General features: G+C 38.6%; 2 protein-coding genes across 3 annotated transcripts in view; one reads left to right on the top strand and one right to left on the bottom strand.

Annotated features, from left to right (window-relative positions):
• Positions 1 to 746: 746 nt before the first annotated feature.
• LOC139943650 (CMP-sialic acid transporter-like) lies at positions 747 to 11,861 on the bottom strand. Its single transcript, XM_071940381.1, has 5 exons — positions 11,731 to 11,861; positions 6,902 to 7,239; positions 6,016 to 6,238; positions 5,182 to 5,358; positions 747 to 4,588 (listed from the first exon to the last, which is right to left on the bottom strand). Exons 1-5 carry the CDS (start codon positions 11,741 to 11,743, stop codon positions 4,344 to 4,346), a joined length of 996 nt encoding a protein of 331 aa, XP_071796482.1. The 5' UTR covers positions 11,744 to 11,861; the 3' UTR covers positions 747 to 4,343.
• Positions 11,862 to 12,196: 335 nt separating this feature from the next.
• The window catches only part of LOC139943649 (zinc finger ZZ-type and EF-hand domain-containing protein 1-like), a 73,742-nt gene continuing 67,356 nt past the window's right edge, over positions 12,197 to 18,582 (top strand). For both annotated transcript variants that reach the window (XM_071940380.1, XM_071940379.1), the window contains exons 1-8: positions 12,197 to 12,479; positions 14,307 to 14,346; positions 15,138 to 15,219; positions 15,683 to 15,764; positions 16,285 to 16,356; positions 17,130 to 17,274; positions 17,994 to 18,058; positions 18,304 to 18,430. In XM_071940380.1, the coding sequence (XP_071796481.1) occupies positions 12,408 to 12,479; positions 14,307 to 14,346; positions 15,138 to 15,219; positions 15,683 to 15,764; positions 16,285 to 16,356; positions 17,130 to 17,274; positions 17,994 to 18,058; positions 18,304 to 18,430 (685 nt within the window). In that variant the 5' untranslated portion in view covers positions 12,197 to 12,407. The remainder of the gene's footprint in view (positions 12,480 to 14,306; positions 14,347 to 15,137; positions 15,220 to 15,682; positions 15,765 to 16,284; positions 16,357 to 17,129; positions 17,275 to 17,993; positions 18,059 to 18,303; positions 18,431 to 18,582) is intronic.

The following is an 18,582-nucleotide window of genomic DNA, read 5'->3' as shown; positions in this document are numbered from 1 at the left end:
TTGCTTGTGTCAATGACAGAGCAAGCATCTGCTCTACCTGCAAAGTTATGTTTTCTGGTTCAAAAGCTGTCTTACATGTGAACTGTATTCTAGTTATGTCATTCACAGAGTGTGGGTTCAAATCCTGGCCTGGCTGGTTTGTTGCAAGCATCTGCTCTACCGGCTAAGGTCTCTCTTCTTCTGGTTCGAAAGCTGTCTTACATGTGCACTGTATTCAAGTTCTGTCATTCACAGAGTGTGGGTTCAAATCCTGGCCTGGCTTGTCTTGTTGCTTGTGTCGAGAGTGTTGTTGGAAAAGCAATACAACATAGCTAGCATCTGCTGTGTCCGCTATGTAACTCTTTTTTCTCCATAAGTGGCTTAAATGTGCAAGGAATTTCACAAAAAGTTATACATTTCAAGATATTTCATACGACAGAAACTGGTAATTCTGGCAAGGTGCGTAAAGGCCTAGCCAATTTTCTTCTTGCATAAATCCTCAAACAAAAAAACTATTTCAATGCAGTTTCTATGGACTCCTGGCCATCATCAGAACCAGTTGGTGTGAAGTGAGTGTCAATTATAGGGGAATTATGTTGCATTTGCCAACAGGCTAAAATAGCTCAAGCACGACATTCTACAGAACCAATACAGCCCCCCCCCCACATAGAAACTGTGAGCAGACTCAAACAAGACACAAAACAAACATTGGTAGTTTGGTAAAAGATAATTTATTGTTATTTAAGAGAAACAAGTTGTAAGCGGCAAACACAGTGAAAGTAAGATAAAATATTGTAAAAACTAAAAACATTATGTGTGAAACATTTATTTAAAATTAGGGAGTTGGTTTTTAAATAACAGTGAAACATCCAAGTGCGATTAAAACTTCTTTGAAAAAAAAAAAAGTAAACACTTTAACAAAGCAATGCAAATCAAAAAATTGATTTCTGACCTGTAGGCAGCTCCTTAAATACATTTGTTTTTACAGACAATTTAGGTTTTGGCTTTGAGCTGTGCAAGCGTTCTAATTTTTTTTCTACCCAACCAAGTGGTTCACCAACCAATAATGCTAAAGTCGCACCAAACCAAACCATTGAATTAAGTACATGAAAAGTTTGACATCTGAAATAGTTGGGAGCGACTTGACATGCTGGAAGTCAAAAAAGCGACTGTCGTTTGGAACGACTCTGGAGCGCCTTGGTTTCAGAAATGTCAGACGTCAATCTTGTAATGAGCCAAGCCAAAATATATATAATGTAACGTTCGCCTGTCTGTCAACCAAAATGTAACAAGCCTCCTGCATGCCACACCCAGTCTTTATGCTAAAGGCATAACTGTACTTAAATAGATTATGCAACAAAGCCTTGTGATGTAAGGTGGGAACTATCCATGTTGTCTAATTTTGAAGGTGTCATTTTAAAGACATACAAATTATTAAAAATGACACAGTTTGGCAAATAAGTTGTAACTTTCATTTTTAAAGTATTTTAATGACAATGAACTCAATAACTGTTGGCACACTTCCTAACAGATAAGTTTTTTTGAGAGAAGAACTTTAGCACAACTTCACCTGAAGATAGGGTCATAGATTGGTTAACCATACATTTAGTTGTAAACTGTGGTGGTGGAGCTGTAGATAGTATGAACTATTTTGCGAAAGGTTCCCTCTGAGGTAATTTGGTTTGGATAATTTGTTTACCCCAAAATCCTCGAGTCTGAGAAACGATTCATGCATGAATCATTTCTCAGATTTCTATGGGTGTCCGTTTGATTATGCTTTGGCCAGATACGCGATTAGTACCCGCAGTCACCTCACATGAAGTGGATAGTTTTGGAAACCTTGTGGAAATACCATGAAAGCTTTGTGCTGTTTTCTCAGCAAGTAGACCCTTCTCAGCTGAAACTTTCACATGTGACTTTTACTGTGTTTTTCTTAATAATTTTGCTGATAAAAAAGCACAAGGTTGACAAAAACCTACGATGAATCTACCTTTAAAGGCAGTGGACACTGTTGGTAATTGTCAGACTAGCCTTCACAGTTGGTGTATCTCAACATATGCATAAAATAACTAACCTGTGAAAATTTGAGCTCAATCGGTCATCGAACTTGCGAGATAATAATGAAAGAAGAAAACACCCTTGTCATACGAAGTTGTGTGCGTTTAGATGGTTGATTTCGAGACCTCAAGTTCTAAACTCGAGGTCTCGAAATCAAATTAGTGGAAAATTACTTCTTTCTCGAAAACTATGGCACTTCAGAGAGAGCCGTTTCGCACAATGTTTTATACCATCAACCTCTCCCCATTACTCGTCACCAAGAAAAGTTTTATGCTAATCATTATTTTGAGTAATTACCAACTGCCTTTAAGGATGTTTAGACCTATTGAGGTGGATATTGAGGTGGATAAAAAAAAATTTAAAAAAAGTAATTGCTTTTGATTCAAGACAATTAAGCACCAAATGGTAAGTTCATTTCCAAACTCAAATTTGGATGGAGTCCAGACTCTCACTTTTTTTATAGCTTAGCATAAAATTTGGTCCTCATAAGACATGTACATTTCAAACGTCTTTAGAGTATTTTCTAGCTTAGTAGCTAGTACAGGCCAACTTAAATAGCAACGTAATAATGACACCATTAAAAAAGAGTACAACACAACTGAAACCGCTAGAAGTAAACTTTACGCGACGACGAATATACACGCATTCTCTAATAAAACAGGAACAAAACGTTTCTCTTTGAGAAAAACAGCTTAGCAAATAAAATTTAAAACAAAAGCAAGTCATATAATTTGTTAAGAGACATTTATTATGATCTAATTGATCATATAAACTATTTATGTTGTCACATTTTTAGGAAAAGGACAATTTGGTGGATAATTTTTAAGCACACACTACTGCCAAGTCATTGTCTCTCGATGGATTGAAACATCAAAAATCATTTAGAAACACAAGGTCACCTTCAAAATAATGTTCAACCTACAAACAAATACAAATAACTGTTGACAATATCTTAAAACCCTAAAAACAAAACTGACATAGGATTTGAAAATAAGCATTGTGGGAGTACAATCGGGTGAGGTTTGCAGTAGCATCATGAGTAAATATCTCTTTTAAGTAGTGTCGGTTTCTGGTTTCTGAAAACCCTACTCAGGATTTACCCAGGGTACTAACCGCAAACTCTCACCTGAAAACTGACTTTGTCCGACTCCTGTGTACTTAGCAAAATATCAGTTTGAAAATTTCTCTCTTGTACACGTACTTAAGTTTTATGCACGAAGTAATGTACTGTTCAAAGTTTTTGTTTCTCTGAAACAAAAGAGACAAAATTACTTTCACAATTGAGTTCCCTCTTCACATAAAGTACTTTTCACTATAAATTTTGCTTACAAGTATGAAAAACACAAATGTTGCTGGTTTGATTGGCAGCATATTGCGCCACAGCCCCTTGTAAACCATTACATGATGCTATGTAAAATGAACAAGTCAAACGCAGTCCCACATACCTTGCAGGCATACGTTGTAAGTTAAAGCGCCTTGAGTGTCTCTGAGTGTGGATATGCGCGCTATATAAGAGCCACTGGATTTAATGAATAAATACTAAACGAGTAATATCATGCACCACATCGTCAATTCAGGAAAAGATTTTGTCCAGCAAATTTTTACTGCAAAATGTTTAGACTGAACATGTTTTGTGTACAGTAGATGCTAATATCAAATCCAATCAGGGTAGAAATAGACCCCAATTAGGATAGTTTGTTTGTCTGATTGGGAACAATAATACCCTCATTCGGAGATGAGGTCTCCATTCACGGTAGAAATAGACCCCAATTAGGATAGTTTGGTTCTTTACTAGAGGGTTCCCTGGGCCCAATTTCATAGCGCTGCTTAATGGCAAGCAGAAAAATTTGCTATGGTATTAACATATTTCACAGGTTTGCAAGAAAGTTAGGCGTCCATCTTGCGCGTTCAGCATGGATTTGCACTGTGACGTCACTCATTTCCATAAGCATTGGAAGGTTAGCATGCCTTTTCATGTGCTTACGGTTAGCAGCGCTATGAAATAGAAATCACACAGTAAGCACAAAGTCTGCTGCTAAGCAGCTCTATGAATATGGGCCCTGGTAATAAGGTTTATCGCGATTCAGAAACGCACTGCATTGTGGGAAGGAATATGGGGCGGTTACTATGCAGTTTGTACGACTCGCGCACGCAACGCCTATACCTTTGTGTAGGTTCAACAGCGCCCTCTCTTGATATTTTGCTATTCGCGATAAACCTTATGAGCTATCACTATCCACATTGTATTTACAAACCAGGGAATAATGTCATGGTATGCAAACCCCTAGATAATATTGCACAAAAGTTTATACAGGTTCTTTAGGCTGAGATGCTAATTTGGCCGGGGCTGGTTTGGGTAAACTATACAAGTAAACGGCTGATATAACTAGACCAGTGCCGAGGAGGAATACTACCCCAAAGGTTTTCTGGAATAGGAGGAAGGAGCCCACGGCGGCCAGGATAATAGAGACAGCTGTGGAGAAACCCTTAATGATGTTGTCTGTGTATTTAACGACGATTGAGGTGTACAGACCACCTATGCTTGCCATAGCTGGGGAGAAAGAAAAAAAAACAGTGTGTCAATAGAATCCTTTTGTAAGATTAAATTTGTAAAAAATACGAGAAATCACCCAACTCACAAGGCCAGACGGCCACTTCAAGGTGAGGGCTACACTTAACTGAATTGGGCTGTCGACCCAGACCAACTGCCACCAGGGGCTCGTTGCCACCTTCTACTGGGGCTGAAACAGGGTTACCCCCTTCATGGTCCATAAGGATGCAGGCAAGGTTATCATCCACTAGGAGAATTGAAGGAGGGTTGACAGTGTCCTGTGTAAATACATTCACCACAAGATATAGTATCGCAGGCTGGCCTAGTGTATCTATCATTTAATACCAGTGGATTATATTGAATGGTCAGGCAGTAGGAGGGTTGACTGTGTACTGTGTAAATGCATTCATTACATGTACATTTAATAATATTGCAAGGTGGCAGTTTATCTATTATTGAAAACTGCAGTGGATGATCAGACAGTAAGAAGGCAAATAGTTTTTGAACGGTTTCTGACCAGAACACTTCAGAAATTACCGGTAGTGGTTTTAATTCATTCTGGAACATGAGTACTGTTTTTTTTAAAAACTTACCTACTATTATCCACACAAGATAATTATAACCATGGAGGAAACCCTGTTCTAAGATGACTTCTCCATCCTTGGAAAAGACGGCTACGATCCCACTGACGATACCGAATAAGTACATCTGCACATTGCGTATCCACAATGACGTATCAGTCCCTTTTAATACTTTCTCGAAATACACACCTATGAGGAAAACAAAAAAACAAAATAATAAGTTGATTACCTCACCTAAAATTTGTGGATTTTGCTAGCTGGTTATGATAACCGAGCTTGAAGAGAATGGACTTCAAATGTAGGAGGAACAAGCTGTGGGTTCGAATCCTGGTCGTGACACTTGTGTCCTTGAGCAAGATACTTTACTATAATTGCTTCTCTTTACCCAGGGGTATAAATGGGTACCTGCGAGGGTAGAGGTTGATACTGTGAATGAAAAAGCCTTTGGAGCAATATAAACTGTTGCCTAGGCTGTATACTCCCAAGGGAGCTGAGAAACATTGAAGGGGACGTTATTGGCCCTATCACCAGAACACTTATGTAAAGCGCATTGATACGGTTATTGTGAACTGCCAGGGGTATGAAAGGATACCTGTGAGGATTCTGGTGGTTAAGTCTTTGGAGAATGGGTTCAGGTTCCAGAGGTTCAGTTTATGACGGATTGAACCCTTCCTAAGTTAGGACGGGTTACTTGTCCTAACTCAAGATAGGATTAATCATAGTGTTTTGTGAAATCGGCTGGTGGACACTGATGTTAGCATTGATACGGTTTAATATTGTGAAATGTGCTTTATAAGAACTAGCAATTATTATTATTCAGTAAGTAAGCATGTCGTAGATTCTTACCGGCAAACCCTGAGCATAAGCACGAGATGAGGATACAGACCACACCCACGGGATAGTTGTAATGGACGTCGGTGCTCTTATTGCTGCTAGCAGACTCCACCTGCACCATGGCGACACCCAGGAAGAGCAGCACGATGGCCACCCACTGGGTCCTAGACAGACTCTTATTCAGCATGATTACCATGAAGATGGCCGTCGTGATCACCTTCATCTGATATGAAACCTAAAGGAGAAAAAGAACTATTGCAGGACTGTTCGCTTCATTTTTTTTCAAAGGGCAAGGGCACCAAGGCATTTTCTCCTCTGTAAAGGGCACCCTATGAGGAAATTGTAATTATTCTACTGGAGCATTTTAAGGTCACCACCGAAATGACCAGGGGGCATGGAGGATATGGAGGCAATTGCCTCCATGAAGTATCAGGCCTGGTAGTAAAGGGCCCATTTTCATTAAGCTGTGGATTAAGAAAAACAGACCTTGAGCTTCACACTTGAAGGGGCACAGCAACTTTCCTCTAGTAAGGGGCACTTCTATGAGGAACATTCAAGTTTGTATTGAAATTTGTATTGAAACTGCCCAGGGGCATCACAGCAAAAGCACAGGGCACCTTAAGTATGAGAGCTATTCTTTTTTAGGTTTACAATATGCTGCGATCACACAAGGAACACCAGAGCGAACCCCCTCTCTTTACGATGAGTGCACTGGGTTCTTTTGAGTGCATTATACAACACGAGAGACCTACGGCTTTCTGTCCCATCCGCAGGACGCAGCAATATTGTTAGGGTGTTTTGCTTAAAGACACAAATGGCACGACCAGGACTCGAACCCGCAGGTAGCCAGAGACCAGGGGCAAAGGAGGTTTCGATTGCGAGATGAACCATTTCATACCTGGTACGTAGCTGCGTCCAAGTTGGACAGCGCCACAAACGCAAGGTTGTTCTGTATAGCGTAGATGATGGACGGCACGCACATCTTGAAGCTGTCCCGCGGGTTGGTGATGACGTTGTTCCACACATCTTTGCACATCCCCAAGACGCTGCGATGCTCCTTGATCAGCAGGAGCAAGCTGATGAGAAGCTTGGAGATCTCAGTGAGGAGAACGGTGGTGGTGGAGGAGTACAGCGGCCCGGACTGGGACCGGGTGTAACGGATGAGTAAGATGTAACCAGTGGCATTGAGGGTCAGGACTAACAAGATGTAGATCTTGAAGCCTAAGCTTACTCCCTCTGGAAAAGTAGCATATTATGCAAATAATATTATTTTAATTGTAAATTGGTATTGATGAGAGGGTCAGGACCAACAGGATGTAGATCATAAAGCCCAAGCTTACATCCACTGGAAAATTTGCATATTATGCAAATGTTATTCAAATTGTTAATTGGCAATAAGGGTCAGGACAAAAATCCTTTTATCAAGTCCCTATACAATCCAATATGAAAACAAAACTTCCTGACCAAGTTTAACATGCTTTTTAAGTTAACTGTTTTTATTTGAACAAGTGCTAAGATATCATATAAGAGAAGATTGATTGCATTTGTCTGTATGGGTATTAGAGACACCATTAGTAATTGTCAAAGACCAGTCTTCTCACTCAACATATATGCATAAAATAACAAACCTGTGACAATTTCAAATTCAAATTCGTGGAAAATTACTTCTTTCTTGAAAACTACATATGTACATCACTTCAGAGGGAGCCATTTCTCACAATGCTGTTTACTATCAACAGTTTCCCATTACTCGTTACCAAGAAAGGTTTTATGCTAATGTAACGGCGTAAAAAGGCCCACTAATAGAAAATTCCCTGGTTCTAACGAAAGGTCGCAAATCTACTTAAAAACTGGGACGGAAAACAAAATCTTGCTCTTAAACAGTGATTTATTTACTTAACTCCAATAATAGTAACAGCCAAAAAAACAGAACTCAAAATTAATTTGCCAAGAAATAAAACAACACGTGACTGTGACTTCCTCAAACAAGATTAATTGGTTCTCAAAAAAATGCTTTAAGATCAAAAAAGGAAAACAAAACAACTTGAAAAAACACTTATGCAATAAAAAAAACTTGAAAGACTGATTCGAATTGGAGTAAAAACAACCCAAAAACAACAATAAAAAACCAACGAGAAAAAACCGAAAAACCCACACAGCACTAAACAGTGAGTTGCTCTAAAAATACAGAATTAACATAGACCAGATTATTGAGCAGATTACACGGATGGGCAGGAGTGTCCAGAAAAGTACATGCTTTGTCTTAGCTGCCTAACTGCTCACTGACCTCATGGCTTTGGTCTACACCGCCAAGACAATGCTTTAGCCACAATTAAGTCAGGGCACAAATGTAAATAATAGTCTGGTGCAATCTCTACCAAAAAATAGCTTTAGGACAAGGAAGTTATTCTGGGAATGTACTCGCATCAACAGGTGGAATTAATCAAGTTATACATGTAATGGCTCTGAAGCAAAAACTTTCGAAGTAACAATCCACCACTCTACACTAACAATTATTCTGAGTATTTACCAATAGTGTCCAGTGCCTTTAAAGATACTCTATTATGTCACTACTCAAATTGAGTGGTATTATTCACACTCAAAGTCAACATTTGAACGTATCATTTTGTTGTTAAAAATGATACAAATTGTTGTTCAACTGAAAAACACAAGACTGTTCAAGACTGCCCAACGCTAAAACACTGTCGAGCCCTGTTTTAACACTTGCTTTTAAAGTAGGATTTTTAAAACCCTTTCAAAGCATTGCTGTATAATAAATATGTTTATGTACTTGGCTTTTCGCATTAAACAACACAGTTTTATTTTGGCATCTGCAAAAACAGAACCTATGTAATTCTACTGATTGCTACTTGACCATACCAGGGTCAGAAGGATGCCTACAGGTACAATGTACATGTTGTTATTTATAAATATATTGTCCAGTTTAAGAATTGTTGTGAACAACCTCTGATTTTGCCTGTGATCAATAATTCTTTACGTACACAGAGGAAAAACAAATCAATTACAAGAGGTATAGGGATGAACAAAGGGAAAGTAAGCACAGCTGTTTGGCTGTTATCATTACCACAGCAACAGATGGTCATTTGTCGTCAATTCTATGAATTTCATAAACAAACAAGAAAAGTTGTGATGTGGTAAACACAAATGTTCGGCAAGCCAGTCCATTTCCTGCTTTTGTCCTAGGTGGTCCACAAAATAGTAGGGTGTTTGTTGTTGTCGAGGGGGGGGGGGGGGGGGAGTGGGGGATGTGTCCCAAGACCAATCCACACACCAAGTTTTGAGTTGATTTAAATACCAAGTCCTTCTTGAGTTTTGGGAAATTATTGAACACACTTGCGCATACCCATTTTTGTTAATCCAGTAGAGGACTAACTTCTCTTTGTTCTCCAATTTTTTGTTGTTTAAAGTCCTCAGTTTGAATGGGTAGGTATCCCCAACAAACACCCAGTGTGTGTAAACACATGCAATGGGGACCTCCTATTGTCGCTCTTTTGATTGTTAAACACAATGTTCAAAGATACATTAAACATACATGAGTAAAACAATGTCACATGGACACAATTTTCGTCTCAGTGAGAACAATAACTATTTAAAAGCATCCACCAGTATTGGTATCTACCATGTAAAATGTAAATCTGCAGCAACTCGTTGTGTACAAAAAGTACCCATTAACCCTCTAAGCAACAGATCCCATTGGTTTCGTGCTTAAACTGGGTTCTTTTTGTCCTCGGTTTGAATGCATAGTATATCAGCCACCCACCGAACAAGATGATGGAAACATTTTGCCCCTTTGGTGGCTTCGCAAACCGCGGGAAATAATGAAAGAATAGACAGACAACAAATGTTGAACTAAAACATCAGTAATTTCCAATTATCTGGAAAAGCCATCTGGCCAAAGATTGAACTTGCTTTTTATCATACTTGCGCTTTCCTTGTTGACTTAGCATAAAATCAATTTTTGAGAGCCAAACACACCATTTTAACAGCTGTCTGCTCTTGCGTGTTGGCTTTTGTTCAAACAATTTAGCCATTTAATTTCAGTATTAAATGGTCGTAGTGTTCACATGAGTTTTACTTTCTAATTTACTATTTTCTTAGACACGTGTACACAGAAATTAAAAAAATACAATACCTGAAAAAACCCCAGGTTCTAGCAAAAATTCGGAGAAACAGCCCCCATGGCATTCTCCCTATTAACAGTGGTGCGCTAGCCGAATGCCAGTTTAAAGACAGTGGACACTATTGGTAATTGTCATTGGTGTATCTCAAAATATGCATAAAATAACAAACCTGTGAAAATTTGAGCTCAATTGGTCATCAAAGTTGCGAGATAATTATATAATAAAAGAGAAAAATACCCTTGTCACACGAAGTTGTGTGCTTTCAGATGGTTGATTTCGAGACCTCAAATTCTAAACTTGAGGTCTCAAAATCAAATTCATTGAAAATTACTTCTTCCTTGAAAACTACATCCGCTTCAGAGGGAGCCGTTTCTCACAATGTTTTATACCATCAACCTCTCCCCATTACTTGTTACCAAGAAAAGGTTTTATATGCTAAAAATATTTTGAGTAATTACCAATAGTGTCCTGCCTTTAAACACCTGAGGACCAGTGGAAATTCCCTCCAAGAGGTCCAACTGGCCAGTTCCAGTGTTGAACCCTACTCCTAGAACTAAAAGGTTTGTTCTGCCATCGAGTTTGTGGAATATCGAGTTTGTGGAATATCGAGTTGGTGGAGACGGTAGCGTAATGAACTTCATAGTTCTAGGAGTAAAGCAACCCCATTTCATTTGAAATATGAACTAATTGAAAAAGGCAAGTGTAACAACTTGACTAACTCTGTTCCAACATCGACTTTTAGTTTTACTGACACCAGGTAGAAAATCCCTAAAATTTAACAGGCTATGAAAATGTCGGCTACTTAATTTACTGAAATACTGACACTTGATTACAATAATTGTAACACTCACGCTTCGACCCTTGCTGACCGTTACAGTTATTGTAACTAACTGGCAGTTACTCCTGCTATAAATACTAGAACTATATGAGGTTCGTTGCGCTATCGCCATGGAGATGATAGCGGAATGAACCTCATTAATAATTCTAGAACTTAGAAGTAACTGGCACGCTGGCACTAGGCTAGGCCTAGGATCCACTAAAAGTCTAAACTAGTAAAAAGTTTTAGTTATAATTAAACATACCAATTTTAATTTAAAAATCAAAGCACATACAATGAAGAAGAAAGAAGAGTAAAGAAAAAAGACAGAAAAAAAATCACATTAATTTATAAATTATTTTATTTTGTATTTATTGATAATTAATTAGGCCGCCTAATTAATATCTAATATATAATTAATTAAATTGGCTTTTTATGAAGCCTTTTTTAATTATTTAATAAAGCTGTTATGTAGTTAGAATTAAGATAAAACTAGACAGTGGGCTGACTGTGGATTGTGACTTGACGGTCAAATGGTCAACAACGGAACGGGTTACCAGAGATGTTCCATAACCATCCACACTGACCCAGCCCAGCGCCTCTCTCCCCCCGCGACCCCGTTGCTGCCTCCCCGCCCCTGCACCCCCTGTCGTTCTCTGACGAAAGTAAACGAAAACGGGGATTGACGGAAAATGAAGCTTGTCCTAGATTCGAATATAACGGAAAAGGGTTCACAATTGAATCAAATTTATGGAAAATATTACTCACCATTCGCAGCCATTATTCAAAATAATGTTGTGTTCCTTCCACGCAGCGAAATTAATGATCAATTCATTTTAATTTTGTGCACATTTATTTCCCGTAAAACCGTACGTATCGTATTTACCATGACATCTCCGCACAACGGTAAAAACTCGTTTACATTTTACATTGACTACACATGTGCTCGTTTGCCTGAGGCCGACTGCCAGACCTAACACGCTTGGAACTACGTGTAGTGGTTGACTGCCTACCAGACTAAGCACTCTCATTCTCGCAAGTCCTCGTTTATTATCAACAAATCTCGCAGGCTCAACAGAAGAGCTCATTTTGTTATTAGGGGAAAATATTTCAAAATAAAACTATCAGTTGATGCTCTTTCTGTTTGATAAAAATCTGAGACCACTTTTTCAAAAAACAAATGTACATTATACTTTCCAATTATACAAACCAAATCAATATTTTTAGTTTGAATTGTTTTAATTAGTTTATTAAGCATACATATTTTGTAGAACCACCTAAAATTAAATGAAAGTGACCTATGATGGCAGCGCCCGTCGATTTGCAGGAGCAGAGATAAAACTACAAAAAACTACTGAATGTACGAAACTTGCGTAAAGTATTTCCGTATGATGAATGGCATCCAATTGGCAACTGATAATTATTAGGAAAATCGTGTTAAACTAATGATGGGGAGCGCTACAAGCACGAGCACGAGTAGCAGCGATAGTGACGACGACAGTAGCAGTTTTGAACTGGTAAGAAAGTTTCACTTTATAAGCCGGAAAAATGCACCGGCTGGCTGCTGGTCATTGGTCATGTGCAATTTCCAATCAATGCAAGGAACCACCACCACTACGGTTTATTATTTTGTTAAAAAACCACCATGTGTACCCCCCCTTGGCTTGCTACCCCGCCCATCTCAGCTTCAACCCCATTCCAAATATCCATTCCATTTTTCAAATAAACAGACATACAAACACTTATTTATGATCAAATCAATCAATGGCCGAGTGATGCATTGCAAATTGCAAAGCAAATTACTGTAGTTGCGATAGCGTAACCCTCCTGCCGACGGCGTAGCCGGAGGGTTACGAGTCGCTTCAATCGAAAAACGGCGAAATATTTTAGTCAACAGATTTGCTCATTTTTTTACCACTTTAAAAAATAATGACACAAATTCTGTGAACACGAACGTAATCCTCAATGTCTAATGATTAAGATTCAAAAACACAATTGAGAAAATATTTTGAAAAAAAAGGACAAAAATTTACCAGATTCCGGGAGCGAAACAGTCACAAATTTCCCAGGTTCTATTTTTGAACCTGTCGCTGGTTACCATGCGCAGCCCCAAGCGCTGAACCCAACCGCAGGTACCAGCCGACCGAGCCGCAGCCGAGTTTGACTAAACCATTCTGTAAAAAGGGGTGTTGCAAGGGGTGCTGCAGCGCGGCAGTGCTTTAAGTGAGTGAACAGCGGGCATAGTAAACGGACAACGCACACGCACTGCAGCGTTGCTTTATAACACCCCTTTAACAGAATGGTTTAGTCTTACAGCAATAAACATCGGGAAGTCACAAAATGGCGTAGCGACAGGTTCAAAATAGAACCTGGGACTGTTTCGCTCCGGGATCTGGTAAGTTTTTGTACTTTAGTTCAATATACTTTCTCAATAGTGTGTTGAGTGTTATTCATTAGATATTGAGGATTAAGGTCATGTTCTTAGAATTTAAGTCATGATTTTCAAAAGGGGAAAAAATCGAGCAAATCTGTTGACTAGCTGTTGAAATTGTACGTGTTTGACCATTTCGCCGTTTTTCGATTGAAGCGACTCGTAACCCTCCGGCTCCGCCGTCGGCAGGAGGGTTACGATATCGCAACTAAAATTACTGTTGCTGTCGTGTCGGTCACATCATTAATTTATAAACGCAACTACTAGCCCCACTTGTGTGGCCAAGGATCAGCTATCCTTGGTCACACAAGTGGGGCTAAAACGCAACCAGTCCAGTGTGTCTCTTTTTTTTTTCTTCGTAAATTCACCTGAAACTCGGTCATCCATAGACAAGGAAGAAAAAAAGAAACTATGGGCTTACCAATACTACCACTGTACCACTACCAGTACCAGTCAACTCATGACTCATTTCGTAGCAAAGTCGCCCACTACTACTACACCGTCGCACTAACCGTCGCCCCCTGGCAATATCCCCCACCGCTTACAAACTTGCCCCACTGTCACCCGCTCACAAAACTTGCCCCACCACTTTAATACAAACTCTCGGGGGTTTGGAAATGAGAGGGCAGTGGTCGATTTTGCTGGAGGGGGAGGGGGAGGGGGGAGGGGCAGTTAACTGGTTTCTGTGGTTCCTTCCTCAAATGGTTTAGTTTATAGTGCTGTAAAAATACAAGTGTTTTTTGGTGCTCCTTCATAGATTAAATACTTATAAAAAACCTTGAAAAGATGGGTATTTTAGGTTAAAAATTGTTTAAAAAAAAACAGGTGCACTACAAAGAGTTAGTTAATAACAATTTTTAATAAATAACAATGTTTTACGCTAGTTTTTGTCAAATTTTCCTTATATTTTCAGAGTGATGGTGAAGGTCAAAAGGTCACACCGGCAAAATCAGGTACAGAAGACACAACAAGCTAGAGTAGATTAATAGTAGCAGATACAAGGTGGCAGCAGACTTACAGGTCGTTTTGATAATCATAACCCTTGATCATCCAAACACTGTCTAAGAGGCCTGGAATTTCATTATTCGAAAGGGAAAGGCCATTTTCAATTTGCAGAGGGCACTTCCATTGGAAAATCATAAAGTCATTGGAAAACTTTTGAAGTGGCAACAAGGCCAAGACCAGGGGCAACATGGGCAATGGGTTCTGTGGTCTGTGTGTAACTCCAGGCTTGGTATAATATTATAGGGACGTGACCAAGGGCTACGGTTATCGCTGCTAGCATACAGAGTGAATCCATTATTCTTGGGAATTTGCGCCTAGACAGAACAAAGCAAACAACGGCTTATGTTCTGGTATGTGTGCTGCCCTCAGTTGATGCAAAGACTCCCATTGTCCTGATAGATAAGTGATTCCTACTTCACCTTTAGTTTGCACATTGTTGCTATTGGACATTTATTCTTGTAATCCAATAGTTTTTGTTGTCATTAATTTTAAGAGTGATAACCAAACCCATACCTTTCCTTTAAGAGTCATTGCTCATAAATTCAATCAAAAAAGGTGTGGCTCTTTGAGGATTTTTCATTTTTTTTTTTTCATACTGCTCTGTTCAATATACACTGACACAGGAGACAATTAACTTCATGAAAAAGCACAAATATTCAAGAAAAAGCATGAATATTCATGAGAAAGGAAATTTTCACATGATTGATGAATATTGATGATATGTTTTGCATATTCGCAGACACTGAAGGAGACAAGAATGAGCTGGATTTGTCACAACTGTTTAATCACACATCCCTCAGAGAGGCAGCCTCCAAAATCAGGTAATGGAAATCAACCAAATTGTGTATTAACAGGTCTCACCCCACTGTCTAGTAATTTAAGCATAGAGTCCTCATTGTCGTGGTTTTTCCAAACATTAATGGTTGAATACTTGCTACTCCCTTGATCCACTTGCCCACAGCAAACATGACATTTTTTTGTACTTGGCCTATCTCCAATTTTTGTACCACATTCTACTCCAAAAAGGCGAAAAACTTCCTGATTTGAGTTTTTAGGAGGATTTGGGACAGTTTTGACATTGTACTACAAACACACTGCATCTTTTTCTTTCTTGTTCCCTCCCATTGGATAGATGCCAATTCAAATAAATAGAAATGGCGACCAGACTGTTTTTACCCTTCCAGCCTCGATTTGGGTACAATGATTTGAATGACAGGAACACAAGATGGTCGGCATATGACACACACTCTTAATCAGGAGTCATTCTTTGATTTTTCTTAACAGGGATGACATCCCAGAGACGGTCCCTCAGCAACACCATGGTCACATTCTGCGCTGGCTGGAGGACAGAGAACAAAGACATGAGGTCAGTTCAAGGTCACCCCATTTGACCTTTGACCTCTATACAGTATCGCCTGACATCTCTTCCTTAAAAATCGTACCAAGAATTGATTTTGCAGAATATATTGCTTATTATTAATAAAAACAAGTACACCTAAGTAGTAAACCACAAGGGAAACTGACTGGGTAGATTTGAAAAATTTGTGTTTATATGGGATTTGAGGCATTGCATGGTGAGGTATCTATATATATATATATATGGTTGTGGTAACACCATGTGTGTATCTACTTGCCAGGTAGATTTTGTTCTTTAGAGAACTGTCTTGCTTTATATTGTACTACGACAGAGTAGACTTTCAGAATTCGGGAGACTTCTCAGTTCTGAAAAGTACTGTCCTGCTTTTAAAACTACTACATACCTTGGGCTTAATGATAACACTTTTTAGAAAGCACCTTTGAGCTTGTCAGAGTATTATGTAAATATGACGGCTGTTCATGGATAACAGAAGAATCGACGTAATTCTTTCCCTTCTCTTCTATCTTAGGAAATTGTTTCTTTGTCTCAATTCTGTGACTTGCTCATGACAAGAGGGGTTGGTCGGGAGGACTGCGTTGAGGTAGGTTTTTATAAGTTTTTCAATTTTGTGGTAAAATTAAGTTTTTAAAAGTCCATAAATGAGATGTTTTTTTTAAAGTTTTGTTGTTGATTTGAATAGCTTTATATAGCCATATGGCACATATTAAGTAAAACTGTATTTGAAAATTCGGCCTTGTCCAAATTGGTGGCTGTAGCTAATAATAGTGGACTCTTATATTATAGCCCACATCAGTGACACTTAAGGCGCTGTAACATAGTATTTCTTGCAAAGGAATGTGGGACTACATTTGAATTATGAGAACTATTCCTTTTTAGCACCATGTAATGGTTTACAAGGTGCTGTGGTGCAACATGCTGCCAATCAGATCTTTACCCATTAACACCAAAATGATGTCAAAGACTCTGGACACTATTGGTAGTTGTCAAAGACCAGTCTTCCAGCTTGGTGTATCTCAACATATGCATAAAATAACACACGTGTGAAAATTTGAGCTCAATCGGTCATCAAAGTTGCAATATAATAATGAAAGAAAAAACACCCTTGTCACACAAAGTTGTGTGCTTTCAGATGCTTGATTCTAATTCTGAGGCCTGAAAATCAAATTTGTGGAAAATTACTTCTTTCTAGAAATTAGGTAACATCAGAGGGATCCGTTTCTCACAATGTTTTATACTATCAACGGCTCTCCATTACTCTTTACCAGGTAAGGTTTATGTTAATAACTATTTTGATTACCAATAGTGCCCACTGCCTTTAAAGAATAATTTTGTGAATTTGTTTTTCCTTCTAAGGCGTTTGGTCAGTTTGATGTCGATGGGGAGGGGTATGCCGAGGTGGCGGCTATGTTAGAATCGCTAAAGTCCTCCAACGGCGCTAACCTCAAAGGTGAACTTACCCATGTCATCCGTACGCTGCAGGCCTGTAGCCTTACACCAGGTAAGTTTTTTTTTTTTTAAATCACTGTAAATATTTTGACACAATAAATGTTATTAATTAAGTGTAAGTGAAATGTTGAAGTTGGCTGGCTGACCGGTTCCCAACCAGAAAACTGCCATTTGTCAAAAGCTCATTCCTTAACTTTGCAGTTTGCTTGACAACATTCTAGACCGGCTTATTATTTTGAATGTTTTCAGTTTACTTTCATTATAATGATAATAATAACAATAGTATTAGGCAGTATTAATCAAGGCGCAGAGAAGCAAAGACAATTTTACATAAACAATGCATGTACCTAATATATCCAGTGAAAAGAAAACAAAATAACAATTAGGGAAACAAACAACAATTTACAATGGAAAGCAACATGAATTAAAGGAATACATCTAGAAAAGGTGAGTTTTGAAATTATCTTTGAAATTGTTCACATTGGAAACATTACCGATATCTTGAAGAAGTTCATCAAGATAAAAGATCCAACATGTTCGAATGAACAATCCCCTCCCCCATGAGGTGTGAGTTTTAGGAACAACAAGAGAAAATGAATTGAAAGACCGAAGTGTGCTAGGGGGATGATAGTGATTGAACAGATCGAACCCTCCTGCTAACCATTTAATCCATTCTTTCACTTTTGAATGATGGATTTATTATATTTGTTCTCACAGCTCTGAAGTTTCTTGTAACTTTTACCTTAATTTTGGAATTCACATCTTTGACAGGTCTGGTGGATGTTTATACATCAGAAAGAGAGAGTGTCGGTCACCAAGGAAAGCGACTTGTCAAGGTAAGTTAGTCAGAACTTGGTCTCAACAGAATTGCGTAAGTGAAGCAAATTTGCCAACATAGGGCTAGAAAGCTTAGTTGATAGAGAGAGGCCACAAATATAGATAATTTTGATGTAAAATAATTATTTGTATAATATTTGAAAAATTGATAGTTATGACAAATGTAAATGTAAGAGTGATGTAAAATAATTAATTATTCGTACAAAATTTTAAAAATCTTGTTCATCCTTTTTTCTTGTTTCAGTACGTCTTGAGGAACCGCGCACCGAGTACCGGTTTACCGTTCTTCTATCTGGACGGTTTTAATAACATCATCACTATGCGTCTCTCGGTCCTCGGAAAATATCTCAATCAGAAACAGAAAGAATCTGGTATGTATTATTTCTTTTACAGTGTTTTTTTTTGTCTCTTAAAAGAATAGGTTATACTTGTGTATTTTGCCCCCCCCCCCCAAAAAAAAAAAAATTCCACTATGCACCAAACAATGTTGCTTCTGGAAAAGGGTTACCAGCCTTTAGCTACC

The sequence above is a fragment of the Asterias amurensis genome, chromosome 11, assembly GCF_032118995.1.
Source record: "Asterias amurensis chromosome 11, ASM3211899v1".
Taxonomy (NCBI): Eukaryota; Metazoa; Echinodermata; class Asteroidea; order Forcipulatida; family Asteriidae; genus Asterias; species Asterias amurensis.
This window is presented reverse-complemented; position numbering and strand designations above follow the sequence as displayed.

Bases quoted from the DNA above. Each gene is read 5' to 3' on its own strand.
- LOC139943650 (XM_071940381.1), bottom strand. The intron at 5,359-6,015 runs GTAAGAATCTAC...TTTTCCTCATAG, and splicing joins CTTATGCTCAGGGTTTGCCG to GTGTGTATTTCGAGAAAGTA. The intron at 4,589-5,181 runs GTAAGTTTTTAA...CTTTCTCCCCAG, and splicing joins TCTTGTGTGGATAATAGTAG to CTATGGCAAGCATAGGTGGT.